At 44.5% G+C, this 25,232-nt stretch overlaps 2 protein-coding genes across 5 annotated transcripts in view; one reads left to right on the top strand and one right to left on the bottom strand.

Annotated features, from left to right (window-relative positions):
* The window catches only part of MEST (mesoderm specific transcript), a 63,151-nt gene that overhangs the window by 6,345 nt on the left and 31,574 nt on the right, over positions 1–25,232 (top strand). For 2 of the 4 annotated variants that reach the window (XM_087860828.1, XM_045792636.2), the window contains exons 2-12: positions 2,542–2,696; positions 4,361–4,440; positions 4,813–4,890; positions 5,014–5,150; positions 5,321–5,379; positions 6,473–6,513; positions 7,046–7,116; positions 7,368–7,469; positions 8,011–8,087; positions 10,037–10,100; positions 11,003–14,228. In XM_087860828.1, coding sequence (XP_087716954.1) covers positions 2,543–2,696; positions 4,361–4,440; positions 4,813–4,890; positions 5,014–5,150; positions 5,321–5,379; positions 6,473–6,513; positions 7,046–7,116; positions 7,368–7,469; positions 8,011–8,087; positions 10,037–10,100; positions 11,003–11,120 — 981 coding nt within the window. In that variant the 5' untranslated portion in view covers position 2,542 and the 3' untranslated portion in view covers positions 11,121–14,228. Of the gene's footprint in view, positions 1–2,541; positions 2,697–4,360; positions 4,441–4,812; positions 4,891–5,013; positions 5,151–5,320; positions 5,380–6,472; positions 6,514–7,045; positions 7,117–7,367; positions 7,470–8,010; positions 8,088–10,036; positions 10,101–11,002; positions 14,229–15,098; positions 24,579–25,232 lie in introns of those variants that run through there. The other 2 variants (XR_015723868.1, XM_045792637.2) reach the window with 2 other exon arrangements.
* Positions 9,958–25,232, bottom strand: part of COPG2 (coat protein complex I subunit gamma 2) — a 115,084-nt gene continuing 99,809 nt past the window's right edge. The window contains exons 21-24 of the mRNA XM_045792633.2: positions 14,503–14,600; positions 13,611–13,749; positions 13,263–13,361; positions 9,958–12,800 (exon numbers count right to left, since the gene is read on the bottom strand). Coding sequence (XP_045648589.2) covers positions 12,670–12,800; positions 13,263–13,361; positions 13,611–13,749; positions 14,503–14,600 — 467 coding nt within the window. The 3' untranslated portion in view covers positions 9,958–12,669. The remainder of the gene's footprint in view (positions 12,801–13,262; positions 13,362–13,610; positions 13,750–14,502; positions 14,601–25,232) is intronic.

The raw sequence follows: 25,232 nt of genomic DNA, 5'->3' as shown, positions 1-25,232 counted from the left end.
TAGACCCCCGCATCATCTTGGCACGATTTAGAATTTCGAGACCCTGGTATTGCTGTGGCGCAATTTAGGATTTCTAGACCCCGGTATCGCTGTGGTGCGGTTTAGGATTTGAAGACCCTGGTATTGCTGTCGTGTGAGTTACTGCATAGGTGTGACTAGAACTTGCAGTTCCATATCACCGAGGCGTAAGTATTTTTCAGATTTCTGTAATGAGAAGCTAAGTGAGAATGATGATGTGATCAAACTGTCATAATCTTACACATGAATTGTTTGCACTGGTTTACAAAGTAGTTCCCAGCCTGGCCGCGATGCTGGAAGGTGGCAGGTTTGGTGGTATTAAATGTATTTTTTCCTCTTTACAAGATGAAGAAATCAAGGCTCGGAAGGGTTGATTAATTTCCAGAAGGTTTGTTACTTGGGTTTGCTGAATTTATACTCTTGACTTGTGGCTCATCAAGTAATGGAGATTTTGGGCAAAAAATGATTAATTCCTTTTGGCTACTGACTGCCAGATTGCTTCCGTACTAAAAATCCTAAAATGTCGTTAGGGGCATTTTTACCGAGTAATTAAACCAGAAAACGGCTTCTTGAAAGGTTGCCTCTTTTCTTTCTTGGAGTGAAAGAGAAGGAAGGTATAGAGGGTGGGGGTGTCCAGGAGTGGAAAATGCACAGTCGTTGGCCCCGTGGCTCCTCCCCCTGTCTCCCTCCCTCAACTCCCCTCCACCCCCCTCCACCCCACCCCCCTCTACCTTCCTCCGTCCCCCCCATCCCCCCCATCCCCTCCCTTGCAGGGAGCCTTCTGCTGGCTCCTCTAGTAGCCCCTCCCTGGCTCTCTGCTGAGTCATTGCAGATATTTGTCCGCTGGAACCCCTGAATGAATGAGATGAGAAGCGGGGCGGGGGTGTGTGTGTGTGGGGGGGAAGAATGATGAAATGTGAACGTGCAAATGCAGGAGCTGAAGTACGCGACAGATGATAGCTAATGATATCCAAGCCTGATACTTTTTGTCATTTTTCAAGTAGATACTGGGATGTAGCCTGCTACTGTTGTGGGGTAAAAATGGTGATATAATGATGTTTGGGGGCATTTTTGGGGTTATCATTTATAATATTAACTTGAAAGATGCAGCCAAATCATTGGGTCTGTTTTCTGGACAGCTACTTTGGAGAAAGGGGGAAAAAAAAAGACTGCCCTAGTGATGCCAAAAAATAGAGGCGCTGCTCAGAGCCTTTAAGGCATGTGGTTATTTGGGCACTGTGGGACCACAGCCTTACTTGTTTTAGAGTTAAAAAAAAAAAAAAGTATTTTGTCAGCTGGATTAGTTTGTGATGGATGGGCATTGTGGCCAGATTACAGGCAAGATGGTGGAAGGGTGTGTATACACACAGCCATCTCTAGCAGGGCTTTAACAATTCATTTCCCTAATTTATAGCTCTATTTTCTTGACAACTCTTATTTTCGTTTTAGAAGGTATTTCCATTCTGGTTATTTTAGAGAACTTACATTCTACTGATAATTCTTTTCCTGGTGACTATTAGCAGTCGTAAACTAGAAACGGAGGGAATGGTCTCTAATTCCTGTTTATTAGCACTCCTCATTGTGAATAGACTGACTTGGACCTTTGAAGTCCTGGGCATGAGAATGTTGGGTATGCAAACCAGTGCTTTCCTTCCAAAGACAAAAGCAATTTTCAGATGTTGGGTATGCCCCATTTTTTTTGAGGGGTGTGCAGGGTGGGGGTAGCAATCCTAAGAAATTAAATGCGTGGGAGCTACCTCAAGAGTCTAAGAAAAGCAGGAATATAATCTGCTGCCCTGAGCTCTCAAGAGATTAGATATTGTGGGTCACGACAAAGCTGCTTATGGTGAAATACACAGTGTACCTCGCTTCTTACTTTCACAGACTGTTTACCTGGAGCAGTTTCTCAGCACAGATCCAGGGGGTAGTACCCAGTGGGGCTTCACTGGGGTCTGAGAGTTGATAAATATTAAAAAATCAAGAACAGCTCTCTGCTTAAGGACATGTGATGCTTTTTTAAACATTAGTAAAAAATGACACACATATATGTCTCTATCTATTTAACATTTTACTGGTGGGGGCTGGTGGGTGGGTGGTAGAGCTTTTAGAATAAATATGAAGGAAATCATCTTTTTCTAGGGAAGCTTTGATAAAAGCTAATGAAAAGGTGCACAATACTTACCTTCCTTTTACTTTACATAAAAACCTCTTCAGGTTTTAGGAAAAGCATAGTGGGGGGGGAGGGTGCCGAGGGATTAAAGTGGGAAGGGGGGGGAAGATTACATATTAAAATAATATTTTTTTTTCCTTAAAATTAGAATGGTGAACAGATATGGCGATTGCATAGCAGGGAGAGGTGTGCTTACATTCTTCTTGGTAAACTTTCTGCCATGGTTCATACGGAGGGCAAGGTAGTCACTGCATGATACAGAAATTTCCCACCCCATCTTACCAATTTGGGGCTTGTCAAAGCACATACAGCATCATCGGACTGCTTACCCCAGGTCTCTGATTCTCTTACAGGATGAGGGAGTGGTGGGTTCAGGTGGGGCTATTGGCTGTGCCCCTGCTGGCGGCCTATCTGCATATCCCCCCTCCCCAGCTTTCTCCTGCTCTTCACTCGTGGAAGTCGTCAGGCAAATTTTTCACCTACAAGGGACTGCGCATCTTCTACCAAGGTAAGAAAGGACTGTTGGAGACCCTGCCTGTGTAATAGGTTCCATGGGTCCCACTGAGGTCCTCATTTTGTGTCTATTGGTCTCTGTTTCCCCTTAGGGAGGGAGGGGGGAAAATCCCTTTTTCTGTGTAGTGTGCTTGAAGGAATGGGTTAATTCCCCTCAATAACTCCATAGCAGGGAAACTCAAAGAAAACTGTTGGGGGAGGGTGGGTGGGGGCTATGGAATTGAGATTCCGATTTCTGTAGAACTGACTTCTCAGTATCATTTTTCTTCATTGCCTCATTTGTATTGATAGATACCAATTTCCTCTTTTGAGCGCCCCTAGTGTTCAGAAGATAGCCCTACCACTGGTTCTGTTTCCCCTCCATCCCTAATTTCATTTTATTGTTTTCTATAAAGATTACTTGTTATATGTGTAACTAAATGTGATTCAAGCCTTATACCTCTGTACAGATTAATGTGATAGTGATAATTATTATGACTGCTGCTTATCAAGCAATTATCATATGCTAGTCACTGAATTATGTTTTCAACCTTTGTTATTATCCTTAAGATTAAATATCTTTACAACAGTACTTGGAGATGGGTGCCATTAACCCCGTTTAATAGGTAAAGAAACTGAAACGAGATTGGAAAAGATACCTTTTGGGCGGGGGTCAAGAGCAATAACGAAAAATGTTTGTCATAAACCGTTTTTCATTATTGCTCCTGACCTCCTCTCATTTGCTATTCAACCAAGTAAGTATATACTTTTCTTTATACTGGTCATTTAGTTTCTAGTTTTTCAGTGTTTTAAATAGTTAATGTTGAAGGGAGGTCTTCATGTATATGTTTATTTTTTTCTATATATTTTCAAATTATACTACTTGTAAATGGAACGATTTTATTTGCATGGATTCTCAAGAGTAAGTGTATTTTCAGATTGCTTCTAATGAAATTATTTTTGCAAACCTTATCAGATCTCATGCCACTGGCAGGATGTATAAATGTGTTACTTTTAATCTAACACTTTGAGCAAGGCATTTTACTGTTTAAAATTTGGCTAATTTAAAAGATGTATCTGCATTAAAAAAATGTTCGTGGCCATATTGATTAATCCTTTTTTATACTTGTTAGAATTGTTAATAGTTTGAGCATTATGTTTTCGATATTTGATTGGCTCTTCCCCAGGGGAAATAAAAAGTGCTGGACAAACAGGATAAACTATGGTGTCCTCCAGGTTGAGGAAGAGTTGCTATATTTTAGAAAATTTTTGTGAGGCCCTTAATGATAAGGTACAAAGAATCTGCAGTGTTTAGCTTGTGACTGTATACTTCTGTTCAAGTGTACTTTTGACTGTGAAAAACAATTTACATATTGATAATACAGAATAAAGGAAGAAATGGAGAAATACTTTAAAAAAATCTAGGTGAAATGAAGCAAACTGCCTTCCAGTATTTTCATATAGAGTGTGCTATTTACAAGTTTTTAATATACAAAAGAAAAGAGTCAGATGCCTGTTTTTACATAAAGCAGTAAGCTTCCTGTTTAAAAAGGAATTTGTTATTTTTATTTCATTAATTTAGGCAGGGTTTCTCGTCCTTTATACCAGGTTACTTAGATGTGAATATTCAAGGTTACTTTCCTAGGCCATTGGCCTAACTGACTCTGCCCTTCCTCCCAGACTCTGTGGGTGTGGTTGGAAGTCCCGAGATCGTGGTGCTTCTGCATGGCTTTCCGACATCCAGCTATGATTGGTACAAGGTATGAAATCAGATTTCTAGATCTTACTGTGTCTTTAAAAATCCAGAATCAAGGATTTTGTTGTCAGCACTGGAAAGTTCTTACGTATTTGAATTGCCTAATAAAATAGGATTAAGTGTAGACCTGTTTCTCATTTACTGTAAGAAGAGTTAAAACTCTGGTGATCTGGGAAGGATCATTGCCAAGTTAAAAACTGCTGGAGTTTCCCTCCGTGGAGATAGGAGTCAACCAAGAGGATCGTCTGTGGCCTGTGGTAGTTGCATGAGATTTTCCCTTTATCGAAGTCTGTCTGTTAAGCCAAGATAGGAATGAAATTCCTGTGCCGTAGGCCGCAGGATCACAAAAGCCAGATCATCTCTTTCTTTCTTGTAGATTTGGGAAGGTCTGACCCTGAGGTTTCATCGAGTGATCGCCCTTGATTTCTTGGGCTTTGGCTTCAGTGACAAACCAGTAAGCAGCATCTAGAGGGGACCAGTGTTGGGTGGGGTAGGGGTGGACGAGGACAGAGGGTCAGGCTGGCGGACAGATCTGCACTCACGACTTCCCTGTATATCTGGGCTGTCTTCTCCTCAGAGGCCACACCACTACTCCATCTTCGAGCAGGCCAGCATTGTGGAGGCACTTTTGCGGCACCTGGGGCTCCAGAACCGCCGGATCAACCTTTTGTCTCACGATTACGGAGATATCGTTGCTCAGGAGCTGCTCTATAGGTCAGCGAGGTCATAGAGTTCTGTACTATGCACAGGTCTCACTGGTTTAAGATGCTGGGAAAAGTAAATTGTTCCTGGGTTCTTTCTAGCCCTTTTCCCTCTTGGGAGTTTGTCTTCAGCTGCTGGATCGGTGTATGTGCACTCAGATGTGTTTCCCTCACCTGTTCTAGGTTCAAGCAGAATCGATCTGGTCGGCTTACCATAAAGAGTCTCTGTCTGTCAAATGGAGGTAATTGCCGTGGTGGTGGGTGGAAGGTGAGGTGTAGCCTCGAAGGGCCACAGGTAGATATCACCTCGACATCTGAATGGTAATCTGCTGAGACTGCAGGCAGACACGATGAAACCAGAGGCCCTTGACCTTTTTGTGCCATGAACTACTTTGGTGGTGTGACGAGATTTATTGACCCTTTCTCAGAATGTTTTTAAATACAGAATAAAATGAATAGGATTATAAAAGAAACGGATGATATCGACATACAGTTCATAAAGAGCTGTGTTATAGTAATAAGTGCTTCTTTGTAAAAGCATCACGTAGCGAGGTCTCTGGGTAGGTCTGGTGAGCACCGTGCTCGGGAGGGAGGCGCGCAGGTGACATCTTGCACTGTCTGCAGTGACCGCACTGGGTTGTACGAACAATGGTGCTGAAGCCACAGGTGCTTCTGATGCTCCTGTGGTTTGTTGCAGAAACTGAACTGCTGGCAGTGCCAGTTTTCAGGTAGAAATTAGTGAACGTCTGATTAGACCTTTTGGAGGGGTTTCTTTGTGTGCCATGAAGCGTAGCTTGTAAATCTTTGCATAATCCACATGTCCCCTGAATACCATAAGGGCAGACTGGGACAGGAATCTGTCCCTTTATCAGCAATGCTCAGGGCTTTCTCCCATTGACTCTGGAGAAAAATGGAAAAGGAAAAACTCTCATTCCTCCCACCCTGCCCAGGGACCTACAGTCCCTGAAAAATCGGTGGTTTCTTTTGTAGCCCAAACCATTAACAATACTAGGTGCTCTGAGAGATGGTTGGAAAGGCCAGGGGAGTCGGGGCGTCGTCATCAGCATTACGGATGGTCATGTACCTTATCTTTCCCATTTCTCTACTCTTATGGTGGGGAAAGGAATCCCAGTGGGACAGAATTCGACCTGTTAAACACAGAATTCCTTGGAGAAGTAATTAGATGACAGAACTGAGTTGTATCTGTAATCCTGTTTCTGGCAGTGATGGCCCCAAAGGTGACAGTAAATAGGGAGGACAGTCTCTAATAATGGACTTATATTTGGCCTAAAGTTATGAGTAAATGACTAACATAAGTCTCTCTTTCTCCTGTAGGTATATTTCCTGAGACTCACCGTCCTCTCCTTCTCCAAAAGGTTTGCTACTCCAGTCACAAAATCTTTAGTTTTTAAGATTTATACCAACATAAATAATGCTGGGACCTGTATAACGGCCACACCTGCTGTAATGGGCCAGAGTTAAAATCCTCTCTTCAGGAATGTACATTAATAAAGTTAGTTTTTTCCTTCTTATGCTGGTAAAGCAGTGGAAGCGGCCCCTAGGTAAAGCCTCGTTTCTGAGAGTAAGAGATCAACAAATGTTTGGAGAAATACAGCTATCTAGAGATTTGTGTCATATGCATGATGTCTGAACAGATCAGACCCTAAAGTTGAATACATCAGTTAGAAGGCTTAGGGATTTAGTGAAGTGTAGAAATGTAATCTTAAAGGGAATTACAAATAGATTTGTCTTCCGTGAGAGAATGGGTGGGCGAAACAAAAAACAGAAAGCTAATAAACATTTCAGTAGAAGGACATTTGACTGAAGTCCTTTTTTAGGTCCTAATGTAAAACTTTTGTCCTGGTTGGTGGTTTTCTTTCTCTAAAATCTTTACTTCTTTACCTACAGCTTCTCAAAGATGGAGGCATGTTGTCACCCATCCTCACGCGATTGATGAACTTTTTTGTATTCTCCCGGGGGTAAGTCATTGTCAAAGATTGACGCACTATAGCCTGGGAACAATGTAGTGAAAAGTTGCCATTGAAATTCAGGGCCAAATCCTAGGGTTTGATACTTTAAAACAAAGATGATGGCCACCTGCCAGGGAAGTAGTAGAAGGAATTCATAAATCAGTTAAGGGTCAGACTGCGTGACCTGTGTGAGGTTCCAGTCATATTTGACATTCTGGATTCTTCTCACATATGTCTTCTGCACTCTCGGGCTCTTTCAGTCTCACCCCAGTCTTTGGGCCCTACACCCGCCCCTCTGAGAGTGAGCTGTGGGACATGTGGGCAGGGATTCGCAACAACGATGGGAACTTAGTTATCGACAGGTAAGAAATAATACTTTGCTTTGGTTTCCAGAGAAGCTCTTTTTTGTGGGGGGGAAGTGGGGAAAGGTAGAGGATTGCTTGTTTTGTTCCTTGCTGGCTTGTTCCCTCCCTCTCTGACCTGTGAGGCAACCAAGAAGTCACGCGCTGTTCTTTTAAGAAGAAAGAAGTTGAGAATAGTGAGCCATCAGCGTAAGCCCCGTGGCACACAAAGGTTAGATAACCAGCTGCCAGTCCTAATGCTAATTCTGTTTCTAACTGGCTGATTGACTTTGGCACATCCTACTCTGGGCTTTTTGTGAATATTAATGCGTCAAACTGTCTAATCATGGTTGTGAAGGGAGCCTAGTACCTCTCAAAAATACGTCTCTCTTTCTTTTTCATGTCTTTTCTGTAGCAACAGGGACTGAGAAGGAGTGCTCTCCGCCTTATACAAACAGTGCTCATGAATGAGACTGCGGCAGCTTTCCTTTTAGGAGGCCTTTGTATTCCGCTACCAATAACGATTTCTGGTTCTACTCTTGCTGACTTCTCTGTCCTGTAGTCTCTTACAGTACATCAACCAGAGGAAGAAGTTTAGAAGACGCTGGGTGGGAGCTCTTGCTTCTGTAACTATTCCCAGTAAGTATTTCGGCCTTACATCTTGATAGGACTGAGGGATTATGGGGCTAAAATAATGGCCAGATTCAGCAAATAAAAATACAAGACACCCACCTAAGTTTGAATTTCAGATAAACAACAAATACTTTTTTAGAATAAGAATGTGCTTTGCACTATTTTGATATATTTATACTTAAAAAAATCATAAATGAATGAAATTCAAATTTAACTGGGCATCTTTTATTTAATCTGGCAGCCCTGCTCCGCAAATCTGGAACAGCAGTGACACGCGTTGTAGAGTAAAGTGTCTGAAACAGTGAGACGCTGCTGCAGGGGCGCTGGTGTCACTGTCAGGAGTGGGGGCGTGGCTGGCGTTTGCGCCGCGCAGCGTCCGTGGCTGCCACGTTACATGCTGAGTGGCTGGGACAGAAGGCGGTTTAGATCAAGAGGCTGTAGGTGGTTTCTGCTCATTTGTCTCTTCAATCTTACAGATTTAAAAAGAAAAAAAATCAGTGCAGTGTCTCATACATAGTAGTGCTCCAGAAATTAGTGGTTGATTTAAAATGTCAGCAGTCACTTGTAACTGGAGAGAGACCTAAATAATGACGGTATCCTGGATTTACAGGAAGAGAACGTGGAGAGTGAGGTTTAGTCCTTTTGGTTCAGGGACAGAGGAGCTGGAGGAGGGACTGAGTGTCTGTATACAGCAGAACTGTCCCAAATGGACTGTTGGCTGATTCCCAGAAGTTCCTTTTGACCTACTTCTTGAAAGCAGCTAGGTTTTCTAGCATAAATCAGTGGGACTACATCAAACCAAAAAGCTCTGTACAGCAAAAGAAACCAACAAATGGGAAAAATATTTGCAAACCATATTTCTGATGAGGAGTTAATAGGCAAACTATATAAATTTATACACTCAATAGCAAAAAAAACCCAATTAAAAACTGGGCAAAGAACATGAATAGATGTTTCTGCAAAGAAGATATAGGAAAGGCCAACCAGGTATATGAAAAGTTCAACATCACTGGCCCTTGCAAATTAGAACCACAATGAGATATCACCTCACCCCTGTTAGAAAGGCCACCTCACCCCTGTTAGAAAGGCCATCATCAAAAAGACAAGAGATAAGTGTTGGTGTGGATATGGAGGAAAGGGAACCCTTGTGCACTGGTGGTGGGACTGTAAATGGGTATGGGTACAGTGGAAAATAGTATGGAGGATTCTCAAAAAATTAAAAATAGAACCACCATACGATCCAGTGACTCCACTTCTGGGAATATATCCAAAGGAAATGAAAACACTAACTTGAAAAGATGTCTGCACCCCCTTGTTCATAGCAGCATTGTTTATGATAGCCCAGACATGGAAACAGCCTACGTGTCCATCAGTCAATGAATGGACAAAGCAGCTGTGAGATACACATACCACACACACACACTCTCTCTCTCTGCAGTGGAATATTATTCAGCTATAAAAAGGCAGTCTTACCATTTGTGACAATATGGACGGACCCACTAGGCATTATGCTCAGTGAGATAAGTCAGAGAGGAAGACAAATACTGTATGATCTCACTTCTTTGTGGGATCTAAAAAAACCCCCACTAAACTCAGAGGAAAAGAGACTAGGTTTGTGGTTATCAGAGGTGGGGGGAGGTGGAAACTGGAGGAAGGCAGTGAAAATACACAAGCCTGTTCCTGAAGCTCCGAGGGTGTGAGGCACAGCATGACCACCGCGGCCAGCAGGAGAGCGGGGACAGCGGATCCTGAGTTCGCATCACGGGAAGGGTTTGCTAATCATTTCACAATATACATACACCAAATCGTCATGCTGTGTGCTTTAAACTTACACAGAGTGACTATAGGGCAATTATTTCTCAGTAAGACTGGGAAAAAACCTTTTTTTTTTTTTTTTTGAGGGAAGGAGAAGAGATGTGAGAGCTTTAGTAATTCATTCCTTTCCTCTTTCCTAGTTCATTTTATCTATGGGCCACTGGATCCCGTCAATCCCTATCCAGAGTTTTTGGAGCTGTACAGGTGAGTCTCCCTCAGGGGTCTTTGTTTTGTTCCTCATGGTGACAGTGGTGAACAGGATAGCCACTGTCTGCCCTCACTGGCTGTTCATCCAGGAAACATTAGAAAAGGATGAACTGGGGAATCTTATTTATTTTCAGAACTGTAAAGATGAAAAATTGTTGTCTTGATTTATGCAGCCTGTTTTCACTGTCATGGTCACTACCTGTTCCCAGGTGTAATAGGTAAGAAAAAGCTATCCTATGAACTAAGGAGTGGAAATAGATCTTAAGAAATGTTTGCTTTAGTCTGATCGTAGAGCTGACTCCACCTCAGCTGTGAGCAGACCACAAGGAGACGGAGGAGAGCGCACTGTGGAGAAGTGCCTTCTCGTCAGTTGTTGTTTTCTCTAGGTTCTTCGAAGGGGTTGGAATATGAAATCTTGACTGGGTCGCATAAGACTGTCCCATACCTTCACGTGGCCTAGCAGAAACAACCCGTAGTACATAGTGTGCATTTAATTTTGAACAAAACGCCCTCCCCCCATCTCCCAGGATTAAGGAAGGTCTTCTGTTATCTTTACTTGGATAGCGAGTTGCTGAGTGGCCCACTTGTTTGATGCCTCATGCTTCTCTACGGAGCCGGAAGTCATCCTGCTTGGGCAGGTGTTACAAAGTGTTGTTATATGTTCAAGTTGTTGTCTGTTGGATTATGAACATTTAAGAACTAGCCTGTTGATGTCATAAATGGAATTGGCAAGTTTATCTGCCTAAGACACAATTCCGAAGTAGAAGGTGAATAAGCTCGTTGTTGGTTCCTTCCAGTGTGGTATGTCCGCAAGGGCCTTTACCGGGGCTGCCCACTGGCTTGCATCCGTCCTCTCCCTCCAGCCTCAAGTTCACCTACATGCTGTTCTCTTCCACTAGGAAAACGCTGCCGCGGTCCACAGTGTCGATTCTGGATGACCACATTAGCCACTACCCACAGCTAGAGGACCCCATGGGCTTCTTGAATGCGTATATGGGCTTCATCAACTCCTTCTGAGCTGGAAAGAGTAGCTTCCCTGTATTACCTCCCCTATTCCCTTATCTGTTGTGTATTCCACTTAGGAAGAAATGCCCAAAAGAGGTCCTGGCCACCAAACAAACACTATTCTCTCACAAAAGTCCACCTGACTCACACTGGTGGTCAGCACATAGTAAAAAGCCCGCAGACGCTCCGGCTAAGGATGGCCCTAACAGTCCACCTTCCATTCTTCTCACATCTGAGTGTACGGACTTGCCTTTGCGCTATTAGGAGCTTCTTAAAAGTCTTAACACTTCTATGGACTTTTCTGAAATATCTAGAAATGCTCATTTCTGGCCCATCCTTGACTGGAGTCCTATAGTAAAGAATGAGGAGAGGGTGTCTCCTTACCTGTGCTTGAATGGCTTTAAGGGCACATGCGTTTTTAAGTTCTCTAAGCAACACAGCTTCAAGTGAGAGTGAGTCCCCCTTGTCATGACTTGGGATTTCGTTTCATCGGCTGCTTTTAATTATAAACATTTTGTTAAAATAGGTTTTGGTTTGAATAATGCAGTATTCTAAGTATACTTTAAGACTATGATTTACCTACACGTGTTATATGTATTTTATAAGGATACTAAACCAGCAGATACTCTGGCAGAGTAGTGAACCTTATTAAACAGGTTTAATTTCTGATTACATTGAATTAAATCCAAACTATTTACAGAAGTTCCTACAATTACAGGATGCTAAGGACCAGTAGCATCCGTGCCAGAGATTTACTGTTATCAGCTAATTCTAACAGCGAGTAACAGTCTGACTCTTCATACCTCAGTGCTTCGAGGCATGTCCCTCCCGAGCTGGAGGGGAGGGGATCGTTGTATAGTCCCGGTCACCGTACCGAATGTACAGAGATTCCTTTTCTGACAACTGCTTAACTTCTCACTGGTTGTCTCAGAGAGACTTCCTCTTGGAGCTCAGTCATTCCTGTACTTTAGAGACAGGAAAGTTCCAGAAACTTTAAGAACAAATTCTGAAAGACCTATGAGCAAATGGTGCTGAAATTTTTTTCTAAGCCACAGCTTCACTGTCTTAGTCGAAACAGGAGGATTAAGTGATTATTTTAAATTTTTTTTTATTAGCAACTTCAAGTATAACAACTGAAACTGGAATGTTTATTTTCTATTAATAAAAATGAATTTTGACAAAAGTGGACTCTGGCTTCCCCTCCCCCACCACCCCTCTGGGATAAAAGCTTTCCAACATTGTCAGGAGCTTTCAGACACACATTAAATTAAAGAATATAATGAGGTTAAGCAGCTGGGGTATAGGATAGTATTTGATTTGCAAGATCACCCAAAGCTGTACTATCATACCAAAGTTGACCAAGTGTAATTAAAAAAAAGAAAAAAAATTTACATGCACAAGGACAGATATTTGCTTGATCTGCTGGCTCAGGGCCAAATATTTAATTTGCTTCTCCAAAGACATTAATCTTTAAAAGTATGATTCTGGGAAATTCATGCCACTAGCCTAAAAGCCCACTGACAGTGAAGTGTGCATTGACTTCATCTCGCCCAGTAAAAATTTATCCAACAGAAGCTAAGATAACATCTACAGGTGTTCCCTCTTTGCTTCTGACAGTCACCTGCATGGTCACTCCATCTGCTAAGGCCAGCCTGGACCTCACCAATAAGTCATAGCCACCTCTGTACACACCTGAGAGAAAAAAGCAAGGAAAACTAGATTAAGAACTTAAAAACAAGCTCTGAATAATGAAATATATCATGCTCTGCCTGCATTTCCTTTCTATTATTTTAGTTTAGCTTTTCTAGAGATCTGTGTTTATGGTGAGAATTGAATCCTGTGTACAAATTTTAAGTAATCTTTTATATTCCCATGATACCAGGCACATAGAAGGTATCCAGTAGTACTGATCTGGAGTACTCAGAGGCGGGGAATTGGTGGCATTGTATCTGTGGGAGAGACTGAAGGGTTTTAGGCCAAATTTACCTCTTCAAAGAACAGCCTGCAAATAATTAAACAGCTAAGACAAATTATTCACATTGACAGGGCTGCAAACTGTAACCCCTGTGATGGGGTAACGGGACGGCAGCAGGGCCTGTGCACATCCCTTCCTATTTTGCAACCAAAGGGGGGAATCTAAGGGAAGTTTCTTACCGGCCAGATAGAGGGAATGGGAATTCTTGTTCTCGGGTACTTTGTCCGACCTCTCACATGGCTGCATGCCCAGAAATGTGATGATGTTGTTGACAGCTTCTGTGTTTGAAGACACGTGCAGTAGTATCAGGAAAGCTCAGCCTAGGGGTCTGCCTCTGTCCCAGCAGGTGCTGAGCAGGGCAGCCACCAGCCTAGAACCTGGTTGACTCAATTAGATGATGAAGACAGGATCCTGGCCTTTTCAGCAAAATGGTTTATGAAATATTTAGAGAAAGGAGAGACTCTGAAATAATAAATATGCCCGTTAGGTTTTATCCTGCAATACACCGATAGCAAAATCGTTCTCACCTTCGAGAGTTTTGGTAGAACTGAGGGCAAAGGTCTCCTCTTTCTCAAAGGTGTCTCCCACCTCTTCCCAGGCAGCAGCAAAATTAGGCTTCAGTACTTTCTGAATGTGGTCTGACACAGTCACCTCAAGATCTTCCAGCTAGCAGGTAACAAGCAGGAGTCAGTAAAGGAAAGTCCTTCAGTACACCACAAGGACAGAAGGGACCCGTTAGAATGGTTTTATCATTCGGTGTTCTATCCTCTGCAGGAGCCTAGGAAAAACTTTACCACCAAAATAGTTTAAGTTCTGTGGTCTACATAAACCTAACGATGTAGGCCTTAGCGAAGGAAAGAAAGGAAACAGGACATCTGGCAGGAGCTGTATTCGGGTCAACACCTCTAACCCTGGGGTATAAAGCAGTCACGCTGCCGTCCCTACCCTTCGAGATCCGGCCAGACAGGGCCTTCCGAACTTCACATGCACTAACAGCCTGATGCCTGGTACGCTTACTTGGCCCTCCATTCTGTAAGGCTTTTCAGTCCATGATGTGGCTACATTAGAAGCAAACTAAACGTACTAAACAATAACAGAAAAAACCCAATACTTCAAATAAAACTCATTGATCTCCATGAAAATCATGTAATTGTTTCATCTCTTAATTATCCCTATTATAAAGACATCAAAAAGTGAGTTTTGTTTTAATCCATCATTAAGTGGTAAATCCCAATTCTCTTGGGCATGACACACTCCTCTTAGAGAGGAGCATCAGTCCAGGTGGTCCTCAGTTGTGATCTTTCGAGAAGAGTAGAAGCCCCTCAGTTCCTGTCAGATGGCGCTAGCAACATGTTCTGTGCAGGCAGAAGTCACCCGGTGGTGCAGGGGTGTTGGAGTGAGCGTGCGGGGGAGACTCACCACGTACTCATCATCATACCCCTCCTCAGCTGGAACCCCGGTGTCAGGGTCGCAGTCCCGGACAGTAAACTTCATGGTGCAGCTAAAGGTGCCTGCAACTGAGGGAGAAAGAGCAGGCGGGCCTGAGTCAGGGCTGGGGCGGGCACAGCGCCTCCGTGAGGAGCGGAAAGCACCGTCGGCTCGCGGCGCTGGGTTCTGTATCACCAAGCAGAACATGTGCGGGCTCTGCTTCCCTCGTAGTAGCTCCCAGAGCAGCCCGCAGGCTGGCCAGCAAGGCAGCCTCACAAGAGGACTTTAAAAACCATTCCCCACCGTGAGTTAGATGTGGGCAACACTGTTTTCGTATTTGTATAAAGAAAGCAGCAGGGGAGAGAACTTTGAGGGCTTTTTGCCCTGCCTGTCAAAAGAGTCTACATGTTGAAAAATGTAAGAACCATTACTTTCAGGAGCTGACAAAGCAAAAAAAAAAACAAAAAAACAAACAAAAAAATGATATATATATGTGTATATGTATGTATGTATATAGATGGCAAAAAGCACACAGGTCATTAAATTAACACGTCCATCAAGACTCTCTATCAATATTATATCTTTAGATTGTGGACTGACCGTGGGTCCACAGGCCACCAGAATGAATGCTTTATGTCAACTTGCAGCCTACAGGAAGCAGGTCAGTAACGAGGTTCTGGTAGTGGTAGAGTCAGTGTCTTGAAATGGAAAAGCAAGTGAGCCTTATTGTTCGGGGATGACTGGTAGAATAAGAAAGAAATGGAGATTGGGGATACATTTTTGGAAAGGGAAGTCTTCATGAAGATGAGATCTTCTGAACTGTTGGAAGGAGGGGATTAAGTCTGGATGAAGAAAAGGCATTTAGGGTCACGTACAAAACATACTAGAAATTGGGGAGTAAGAGAGTTATTTGGGCAATAGGAAGGACAGGAAAGAACAGGCTCCGAGGTAAAGACCGTATATGACAAGCTGGGTAATGGGACTTTCATCTGCTCAGTCTCAACTTTAAGCTCCCTCCCTCCCTCCTTCCAGCCAAGTATGTGGTAAATGTCAGTATGTGTTGACATTTGACATTAGACATGTAGACATTAGATCTAACGTGTCAGATCCTTAGGTGAAAAGATGACTGAGACATGACTTCTGTCCCCAAGAGCAGACTGTCTAGGAGTTAAATAAGAGTGTGTGTGCGTGTGTGTGTGTGTGTGTGTGTAAGAGAAGGAGAGAGATCTGCCTGTATACCTGTGACACTATGACTCCATGCCATAGGTTAAGTTTTCATAGGGGGCCATGTGGGAGTGCAGGATTAACAGCGTGGGGAAATCAAAAAATTTGAAAGAATATAACAGTTTGACAGGATCTCAAAGGATGCAAAAGACATTTGCAAGCAGAGGAAGGTACAAAGATAAAAGGAAAGCAGTCAGAAAGGCCACGGGGTTAAGTGGAAATGATAAGAGATACACTAATGCATGGGTGCTGAGGAGAATTTGTTTAGGAACAAATTTGAAATACCTTCTATTTCAAATGAAGGAGACCAGATATTTTCCAACAGGCCCTGGTTTGCTGAGGCAGTCAAGAGATGGGAATATTAGAAATAACTAAAGCCACCGGTGGGAATCCTATGAGGAACAGGTCTGAGTTCAGAGAGCAAATGAGTTTAATAGGATACCTTGAAAACAGATGATGGTAGTGGGTTGTCCCATATAGGAAAGAGTGTACCTATTAAGACTACAGAATCTATTTCAGTGCAATAGGGGTTGGTCGAAGAATGATTGTGGTTGAATTAGGGTAGGGTTTTCTGCAGGAGAGCAAAGGAAGAAGGAAGAAGTGGAAGTTAACACAGACCTAGAATGGGTTAGTTGAAGTATTTAGAGAAAGAGGAGAGATACGGGATTACAGTAGGGACAGGGGTTATGATCAAGCAAGAATGAGAGGCAGGATAGATACTGAGTAATGCAGTATTTTATGAATCCCAGTTTGGTTCTGATTAAGCAGGGAGGCTCCAGGCAAATGAGCAAGAGGAATAGGAGACAACCAGGAACATGGGTAGATCAAAGCCTGGGGCAAACTGGTTGAATTTTATGTATAAGTAAGGACATAAGACACCTAATATATAAGTAAATGACACAAAAACAGATTAAGGAAGCAAACAGGAATAGTATTAAAATGTTTCTGAAACTTTGTGACAAATTTTTAAATGGTTTGGCTGATAGAAGGAGAGGTTACAGGGCATCTAAGGTGAACTGCAGTAAAACCACTGGTAGCAAACTATTGATGTTGCTAGAAAGGATGGCTAACAGTGGATGACGAGGAGAGGGAGTGAGGGGGCCTTTTCATGGCAAAAGAACAATATTGAATCCATTGCCGTAACAAAGATAAGAGCGTCATGAGTGAAGCCAGGCAAATAACCAAAGGGAATACAGGCAGAACGCCCTGGAGACCTACATTAGAATGAGGCTTGTCTTAAGAGGACTGCCTGAAATGAGAGCTAGCTACTGAGGAGACGTGTGTGAAAGGACACAAAATTAGAGAAAAGAGAGATGCTGGAAACGAAGTCAGGAGAGAGATGTGGGAGTTAGGCTGGGGCGCAGGACATGCAGTGTAGCAGATGGCAGAGTGGAAAATTCGGTAGGGAGCTGCCAGCTCTCAACCACTGGAGGGGAGACTGATTAAATAAGACATGGGGCTATGAAGACATTCCAGAAAGCTTTGTTGAAATAATTTAAAGGCATTGGCCAATGGGGCCGAAATTAGAAAGAAGTAGAAGGGCTACATGTACAACAGACTAACTATAGCAGTCCGTGAAGGTCTGGACTGAACTGAGAAGGAATGGAAGCCATACACAGCGTGTAGGAAATCCAGGACGCGACTCGAGCAGTAAGTGCCAAGAATGAGGAGCCAATACCCACCAGGAAAGAGTGCTGAATCCCCGGGAATGCTCTACACATGGCTGGAGGGACTCTGAAAGAGAAGGTTTTTCTCTAGGACAAACGAAGGGGAAAAGGAGGAAAGGTACAAAAAAAAAAGCATTAAGTTGCCCTCAGATGGAAAGGAATCGCTAAGGAATGACATGATGGCTGGAAGGACGGGACATCATTCCTGGGCCACAAGTCATGACGCAGTATGAAGGAAAGGAGAGACTAGAAGCAGAGAAAAGGAAATAGTAGTGGAAGGCCCACAAGGCACAGAGCAGGTGAGGGATAAAGAAAGTCTAGAATGGGGCATCTTGTCGGAGCTCGAAACAAGTCATTGGTTACGTTTTGGGTGTTGTAAGTAGGAGAAGTATAAAGAAAGTGTGAGGAGCAAGGACTTGAGTAGGAGGCAGGAGTGGACCAGCCCTCGGAGTACCCATTTGGAGGGAAATCGGGAGTTGAAGGACTTGGGCGATAGGGAAGTTGATGAGAAGCTACTGCTGCTGGCTTTCCAGATCCTGGGCTTGACTTAGTAGAGTGCATGGAGGTGCTCTGTCTGGGGAAGCGCTTACTGTGCTGTGGGGAATGGCTGAGGAGGATGACGGAGCGCATCTGAAGACAAGTGTCGGGCACCACGCCTTCTGTCAAGAGGCGACAAGTAAAAGGAGGGCTGGGGGGGTGTGTGTGTAGTGTCACAGTTTACTTTGTGAAATGCCGTTAAAGTTGGCTGCTCTTTGAAGCTACCTGCCATGTGAGGATTGACTAAAAGTGACAGACACTTCCTGAGCAGACCTGTATGAAAATAGCACAGAGGAGGAGAGAGAGAAGCTGGAAGCTAGAAGCCAAGAAGGGAGGGCACTTAAGGTGTGGAGCAGAATAGAAGGTGTGAGGAGGGAAGGGCACACAGGGCCAGGACGCGGGCGCTGGGAGACGGTAGGGCTGCACAGTAAGCAGAGAGCTGTGCGCTAAGGGAGAGTCCAACCAAAGGAGGAGAGAGGCTGTGGAGAGGAAGTGGCTGGATAAGAAATGGTGCCATGAGGGATGCCATGTGGGAATCTTCCTCGAAGCCATAGCGTGACCAACAGAGTGAAAGGTTAAAGGGTCTAAGTTGGATGGGTGTCAGCCATGGCGGGTGGCAGGAGTCCTGTGAAGGTCGGGGTTGAAGTGAGGGTGCAGGTGCATGTGGAAGAGCGTGGATGGAACGAGGAAGAGGAATGGGACGATAGCTGAGAAACGATACCAGAAGGGGAGCTGACCAAACAAGTGGCTCTGTAGGTGACAGAGCTGCTCGTTTGGGGTCAATCCGGGGAAAGAGTGGGAGAGCCTGCAGAAGACGCGGGGGCGCCTGGAGATCAGCAGGTTTGGGCAGGAAGGATATGGTGCGATGCTTGTAGCAAAGATGATGATCACATGAGAAAGAGAGACGGAGTATGTCAAGGAGTGCTGTGGGAAGAGCAGTGGGGAGCAGGGGGGCGGCAGGGGCAGAGAAGGTGAGGAATAGAGTTCCTCAGAATTGGAAATCCCATAACATCTCATAATGGGTGTGTTTGGTCAAATGATGGGCCTTAAAGCCAAACTGAAACCACTATATAGGACAAGAGAAGAACGGGGCCGGAAGGGGAGTGGGAAGTTCTAGCGAGGAGGACGAAGGACAAGGATGAAGATGCCCCTGGTATAAAGGGAGCGCAGCACACGGACCCAGGATCGCTGTGTGTGTAGTGTGTCTGCAGCAGGGATGCCGAGTATTGAGAGATGAGTGGCTAGAAATCGTGGTGGGAACCCAACTGGAGTAGAACCTCATTTGTCACTTCTCTGTACCGGTGGTAGATGAAGTTGCACTGTGTGGAACTAAGATGTGGCAGCGCGAACTACCGAAGGGAGATACAAATAATTGTCATGTGAGCGCCACATGAAATGTTCTGCTAGTGGGGAGAGAACCTGGTGGAGAGCCGTTCAGGAGGAGACCACGTCCACTGAATGAAGTGGAGATGGTGGCGGAAGAGGCGGGTGGTGCTCAAGAGAAGGTGGCATACTTCTTTAGGGCAGGATAGGTCGTAAGGAAGCAGGGATGGGAGAGCAACGTGGTAGCTGTCCCCAGATTAAAAGGTCACCTGAAGAACGTCAGGCATTGACTGGAAGGAGAAGGCCCCACAGTTGGGCCAGAGGTGCAGGGGTGGGGAAGAGGGGTTATTAGGGTCAAGAGGAGCATCGCATAGAGAACAGCTGTCAGTAGCTGGCACGGTAATAAGAGAAACCACATGCACCGCGAAGACCCCCAGAATGGGGGATCTGTTGGCCATGAGGATGGGCCTCACTGGCCTATTATGTTGGGCATAAGGCCACACTGCAGGGACTCGTGTACACTGGGAGAGAAGGAAGGCCTGCGAAATAGTGAAAGTCTGAAGTAGACTCGATCTTGATGCCTTGGTGGGAAATGTTTAGCAAAAGGACTTGGCTGAGGGGAATATTGAGAGCAGTGCTTCTCCCACGGGTTCTTCCGCCCCACCTGAGGCGCTGAGTCTGTGTCTTCACAAGCTGCAGTTTGAGAACCACTGCTTTAGATGAAGGCAGATGAAGAGCCATTCTGACGAGTCTTTGCTAGCAACCTGTCATGTTAGCACCAGCTGACAGAGAAGCAACTGGGGAGACCTGTAAGAAAGGACAGGAGACACCGAGGGAATGGAGGCTAGAATAACACCAGGGGCCACGTGACTCACGCTAGGGTGGGGAGCTTGCAGGAGCGTAACCTGGCCAGGGGGAAGGTCACTGAAGACGGCTGGAGTGAGGGACACCGGGACGTGCAGAGTAGGGACTTTGTAGCATGGTTTCATGTTAATCCAGACCACGACCACTGAAAAAAGAAAGGAGATAGTGGCTACAAACAGATGAGGAAGGGGAGCTGTTCAGGAGGTCATGCGGAAGGGGAGGGTAGAGAGAGGCCACAGGGGACGGACCCGAAATCCAGTCCGCAGTCTGAACGGTGAGGGCCGAACATGAGGTGTTTGTCCAGAAGGGAGTCTGAACCTATGGGAACGATATGTGCATACGTGGTCTCTGAATGGAGAGGGGATCTGAATAGAAGGTTGTTTTTATGAGGCAAAAATCAAGAAAAAGGAGTAAAACAGCACAGTTAAAACTGCCGTCAGATGAGAAGATATCACTGAATACGGACATGGAAATAGTCATGGACACTAACCAGAAGTACACGGCACCACACTCGGGCCAGACATCATGACGGAAAAGGAAGGAGACCGCTTAGTCGCTCTCCAAGGGAAGGGCTTGTCTAAAAAGTAGACACTTGGTTTTGAGTGAGGGAGTGGGGATCAGAGGGGAGGGAATCTCAAAAGGCCACCACTCATCACTCTGCAAGGTTAAGATACACAGGGGAAACTGGAAAGAATGTGCTGTAACAGGATGTTAAAGACACACTCAGGAAGTAAGGAGACATTAGGGTTTGCAGAAAGTGAGAGAAGCAACTGAGGAGACTTGTATGAATGAAGAGCAAAGGAGAGAGCAAAAGACGGAGGCTGGAAACACTAAGGGGGGGTGTGGGTTAGGCAAGGACACAGAACATGCAGGTAGAAAAATAAACACGGAAGGGCATTAACGAGGGCTAAATGGAAACACAAGGAAATAGGAGTTGGATGTTTGTCAGATTTGTGTATTAACAAGAGAGAGTGAGGTAAGGTGGCAAAGTTGGACCTGGAGGAGCTCAAGGTTTTGCTGTCCAGGATGCTGTGCCAGAAAGATCCTGGAAGTAACGTGTCTGGTCAACATAGCGAAAGGTCAAGGCTGAGACGCACGGACATAAAAGGCAAACCAGTAGCAGGAATCCTATGGAAGTTCACGCTGAACCAAGAGGAAGAGAGGATGCAGTAAAGACTGTAGGCCAGGGGAGATGGCAGGGGCTTGAGCAGTGCGCGCCCAACATCTGTCTGTCCCAAAGAGACGGCTGAAATCTGTAAGAAGGAGAAGGAAGTAGGCGGTAGCTGGAAGGAGGGCCGCAGAAGCTGCGGCAGCGTGTTCTCTGGGTGAGATACGTACGAGGAGGAAAGGGATGGACGATCGGAGGGAAGATTCCTGCAGATGTGAAGGGAGGGTTTGAAGAGTGGCAGATGGTTGAAGGATGGTGGGCTAGGCGCGTACTTCAACCAAGGTTATGATGGAATAAGAAGGGGGAGAGGGTTTGTGAGCAGAGAAAAGGATCACTGTATGAATTAGAGAAGACTTGATAAATGGAGTGTCAAAAATGCAGACCAGGTTTAAGGGAGTTTTATTAAGATGAATTCTAAAAAGACATTGCTGGCAACCTTAGAATACAGCAGGACTGACCAGTCGGGGAGTGTTGGTGAGTGGTTTGTCTGTGGACGAGATTATTTCTTGAGTGGTGAGAAGTCATGAGGGAAGTAAAGCTCAGGTACGTACCCACCGTTAGGACACACCGCAGGGTGAGGACAGATGGGATGTGGGGTGGTGCAGTACGGTAGAGTAGCGATGATGGGACAGCTCAAGTGGGTAGTTAGGGTATGGTAGAGCAGAACAAGACACAAAAGAAAGGAGTTTAATTCCGTAATGGGAGCATGCATGAACTCAAGCGGTTTCTCAGTAGTCAGAGTGACAAAAAGGCAAATAAGATGTGGCTTAGAGAAACCCAGAATGGAGAAATCTGTCAGATCTTAGAAGAGGTCTAATTGCTTAAAATGGTTGGTGTTAAACGTTGCAATGAATGGTGTATATAATAAGAAGTAAAGGCCTGCATATGATAGAAGTCGGAAAGCAGATTAGCTCTCAAAGTCTTGACGGGAAAAACTTTTTAAAGAATTTACACACACACACACACACACACACACAAACGTGTGTGTGTATACATGTATGTATTTAAAACCCTCGAGGATAGCATTATGTTATTTAAGAGGACATAAATATTTATTAAAATTATAAATATAGAAGTACCAAATTATATAGTGGGGGAGAGGTAAGTGATTCTGAAGTGGTGCAGAGGAAATCTCAACTACATGTGCAGTATTTTATTTCTTTAAAAAAGTCTCAATCAAATACAGCATAAAGTTAGGATATAAAGAAGTGGGTAGTGGGTGTATGGATCTGGGAAGGATGGAAGAATTTTCATTAAAAGACTTGGTTGATAGGAATAGTTAGGGGGCAAGATCAGGACGAATCCTGATGCAGAGCCATCGATGGCAACCTGTCTGACCAACAGGAGAGCATGGCGGGAGGGTGTCTGCTGAGGGGATGATCTGGATTTGGTAAGAAGTGGGTGGGTGTCTCTAAGGGGTACACCTCAAGAGAAAAATACTGTGTCCCTCACTACGATTAGAGTTGGAAGCTGAAAATGTGACAGATGTTAATAATCTATGACAGAGCAAATAATCAAAGGCCATCAGGAAGAAGTTATTGAAGTACGACGTTAAAGTTTGCTCAGAAATTAAGGTATCACATTAGAACTGGCTGGAAGTGAGAGGAACTATTGAGATTTGTATTTAAAAAGAGAGAGAGAAGGACAAAGTAGAGAAGAACTGAGGCTGAAATCTAAGTAAGAAGAGGGAGCGTCAGATCTAGCTCGGAGCAGAGCATGCAGTCTTGCAAAATGGCAAACAAGGAAGGGCATTAAAGGCCAGGATGGGGAACACAGAGAGAGAATCAGAATTGGAAGTTCAGTGAAGAGTTGTATGTGAAGCCAGATATTGGTCAACCAGCTGAGGAAGGAGGTCAGGATGTGGCTAAGTATTGGAATATGATGTGTTGCTGCCCAGAAAGCTTTGTTGGAAAAAGATTGGAAGCAATCGGTATAGTCAATAGAATGAGAAGCTAGAGAGAGGTTAAACGGGTTGGACTTAAAATGGGCCAGAGGGGGATCTTCACAAAGTCCAGACTGAATGGAAGGTAGAAGCAGACTCAGGACAGAGTGTAAGAAATAAGATCCGAGAAGGGTGAACTGTGAGTGCGGAAGAGCAAAGCTGTGCGTATCCAGAGGAGGTGACTAGGTTTACGGGAATGATCCAGGTGAAAGAAGAAGGAACGATGGAGGAAAGGTAGGGAGTTTGCGGCAGCAGGAAAAAGGGAAAATGGAGGAAAGGAACAGAGGAGCAATGTTCAAGTTGCCTGCAGATGGAACACCGTTCCCTGAAAAGTCCTACTGATGGGAGAAATGGCTGTTGCTCCATACGTGGGCCAAAGGTCATGAGAGAATACAAAGGAAAAAAGGATGGCAAGTGAGCACAGAGGCACTGTAGGAATGAAGGGAGCACCTGAGTAAAGGCCATGGCAACAAGACACAATGGGTGTGAATGAAAGAAACAGAGCAGCTGTCACATCTTGGCAGTGGGTCCGGAATGGGAGAGGCTCCAGGGCTTGAGCAAGAGTAGGAGCTGGGCAGGCTGGCCCTTGGAGTCTTAGTGGGAAATTTACAGGAGTGAGTGCTTCCTAGGAGTGAGTGAGTGCTTTCTTAGGAAAGGTGAGAAGGACATGGACTAAGATAAACCCCAATAAGCCATTGATGGGAACCTTAAAAACATCACCACTGACTTTTTAGAAGGTGTGGATTAAACACTTTTTCTGTAGAACAGATGAACAGCTTACCGGTTGAGGAGTGGTTGGGGCTCATGGCGAATGCTTAAGATCGGGTAGGGCAGATACGCAAAAGGAATGATGGGAGACCTGCCTAGAAGTGAGGTTCAGTTTGCCGAGAAGTTAAGGAATCGTGTAAGGACTGGCTGAAGGAGAAGCAACGGAAAAGACTTGTGTGTAAAACAAGAGGAAAGAGGAAGGAAGAGAAAATGCTGGTCGGAGGGGAGGTGTGAATTAGGCTGGGCCGGGGATATGCCGGGTTCAAAATGGCGAATACTATGGAGACCGGAATGAGGGCTTCAGGTATCACCCACCGGCAACTACGCACATTATCAAAGTACTTGTTACCATGAAAAGTTTTTATCTCCATATCCCCATGTACTTGGGAAACTACGGTGAGTCAGCTTTCTTGTTCGCACGCAAGGCTGTTCAGGATAGTGTATGCTCTCTGTGGTTGAAGCTCTTCTGCCAATAGGCTTGCTTCCTATGCTCACGGTTTTCCAGTGGGTTGTGCGTTGTTTCCATCACTTCCCCTACAATACGCGTGGAACAACTCAAGCAACTCGCCAATCGGTAAGTAAACGTTTCCTGAAAGTTTCTTATTTATACATTTCACTTAAAAAACGTACGTGACTTTGTTATTTATCTTGAAAGCCTTTCATTATTCCTTGCCGCGTAAAAGGAGAATGCATTTACGGACGGTCTTTTATCTTAGCATGGGCGCACTGTGTACTACACATAAACAAGCACACTAATGAATGGAGTACACGTTAAAGAATTATGCAGTTGTCCTTTAAAATGGCTTACGTTATAAGAAGTACTTGAAAGTTCCTGTAATAATATTTTTGTGGTAGTTGAGAAAATATGTTGAATTTTTTTAAAAAGGAGATATTAAGGGCTTTTTCAAATTTAAGATATAGCAACATAAGCATTTACTAATAAAACTTGCTACTCAGCATACTTTAAACCAAGGATAATGAAAGTTGCTTATACTTATAAAGCAGTTGAGTCGGAGAGAACTGTGTGGTGAGGCAGTTCTCAACAGAAGAGAGAGAGGAGTACAATGGGACCTATGAGGGACAGAATCCAGAAAAGGATGTTTGCATAAAAAAGCGTGGCTGATAGAGAAAAAGGTTAGAGACGGGTCCCGTGAAGTGGGCCTAAAAGGAGGAAAGTTGCAGGGATCCTACCGAGGAATAAACAGAAGCAAAAGCAATTCAGCAAACC

Source organism: Ursus americanus, chromosome 3, assembly GCF_024610735.1.
Source record: "Ursus americanus isolate L20-20 chromosome 3, mUrsAme1.1.p, whole genome shotgun sequence".
NCBI classification, from domain to species: Eukaryota; Metazoa; Chordata; class Mammalia; order Carnivora; family Ursidae; genus Ursus; species Ursus americanus.
Note: the sequence above shows the minus strand (reverse complement) of the source record. Positions and strands in the feature narration are given on the sequence as shown.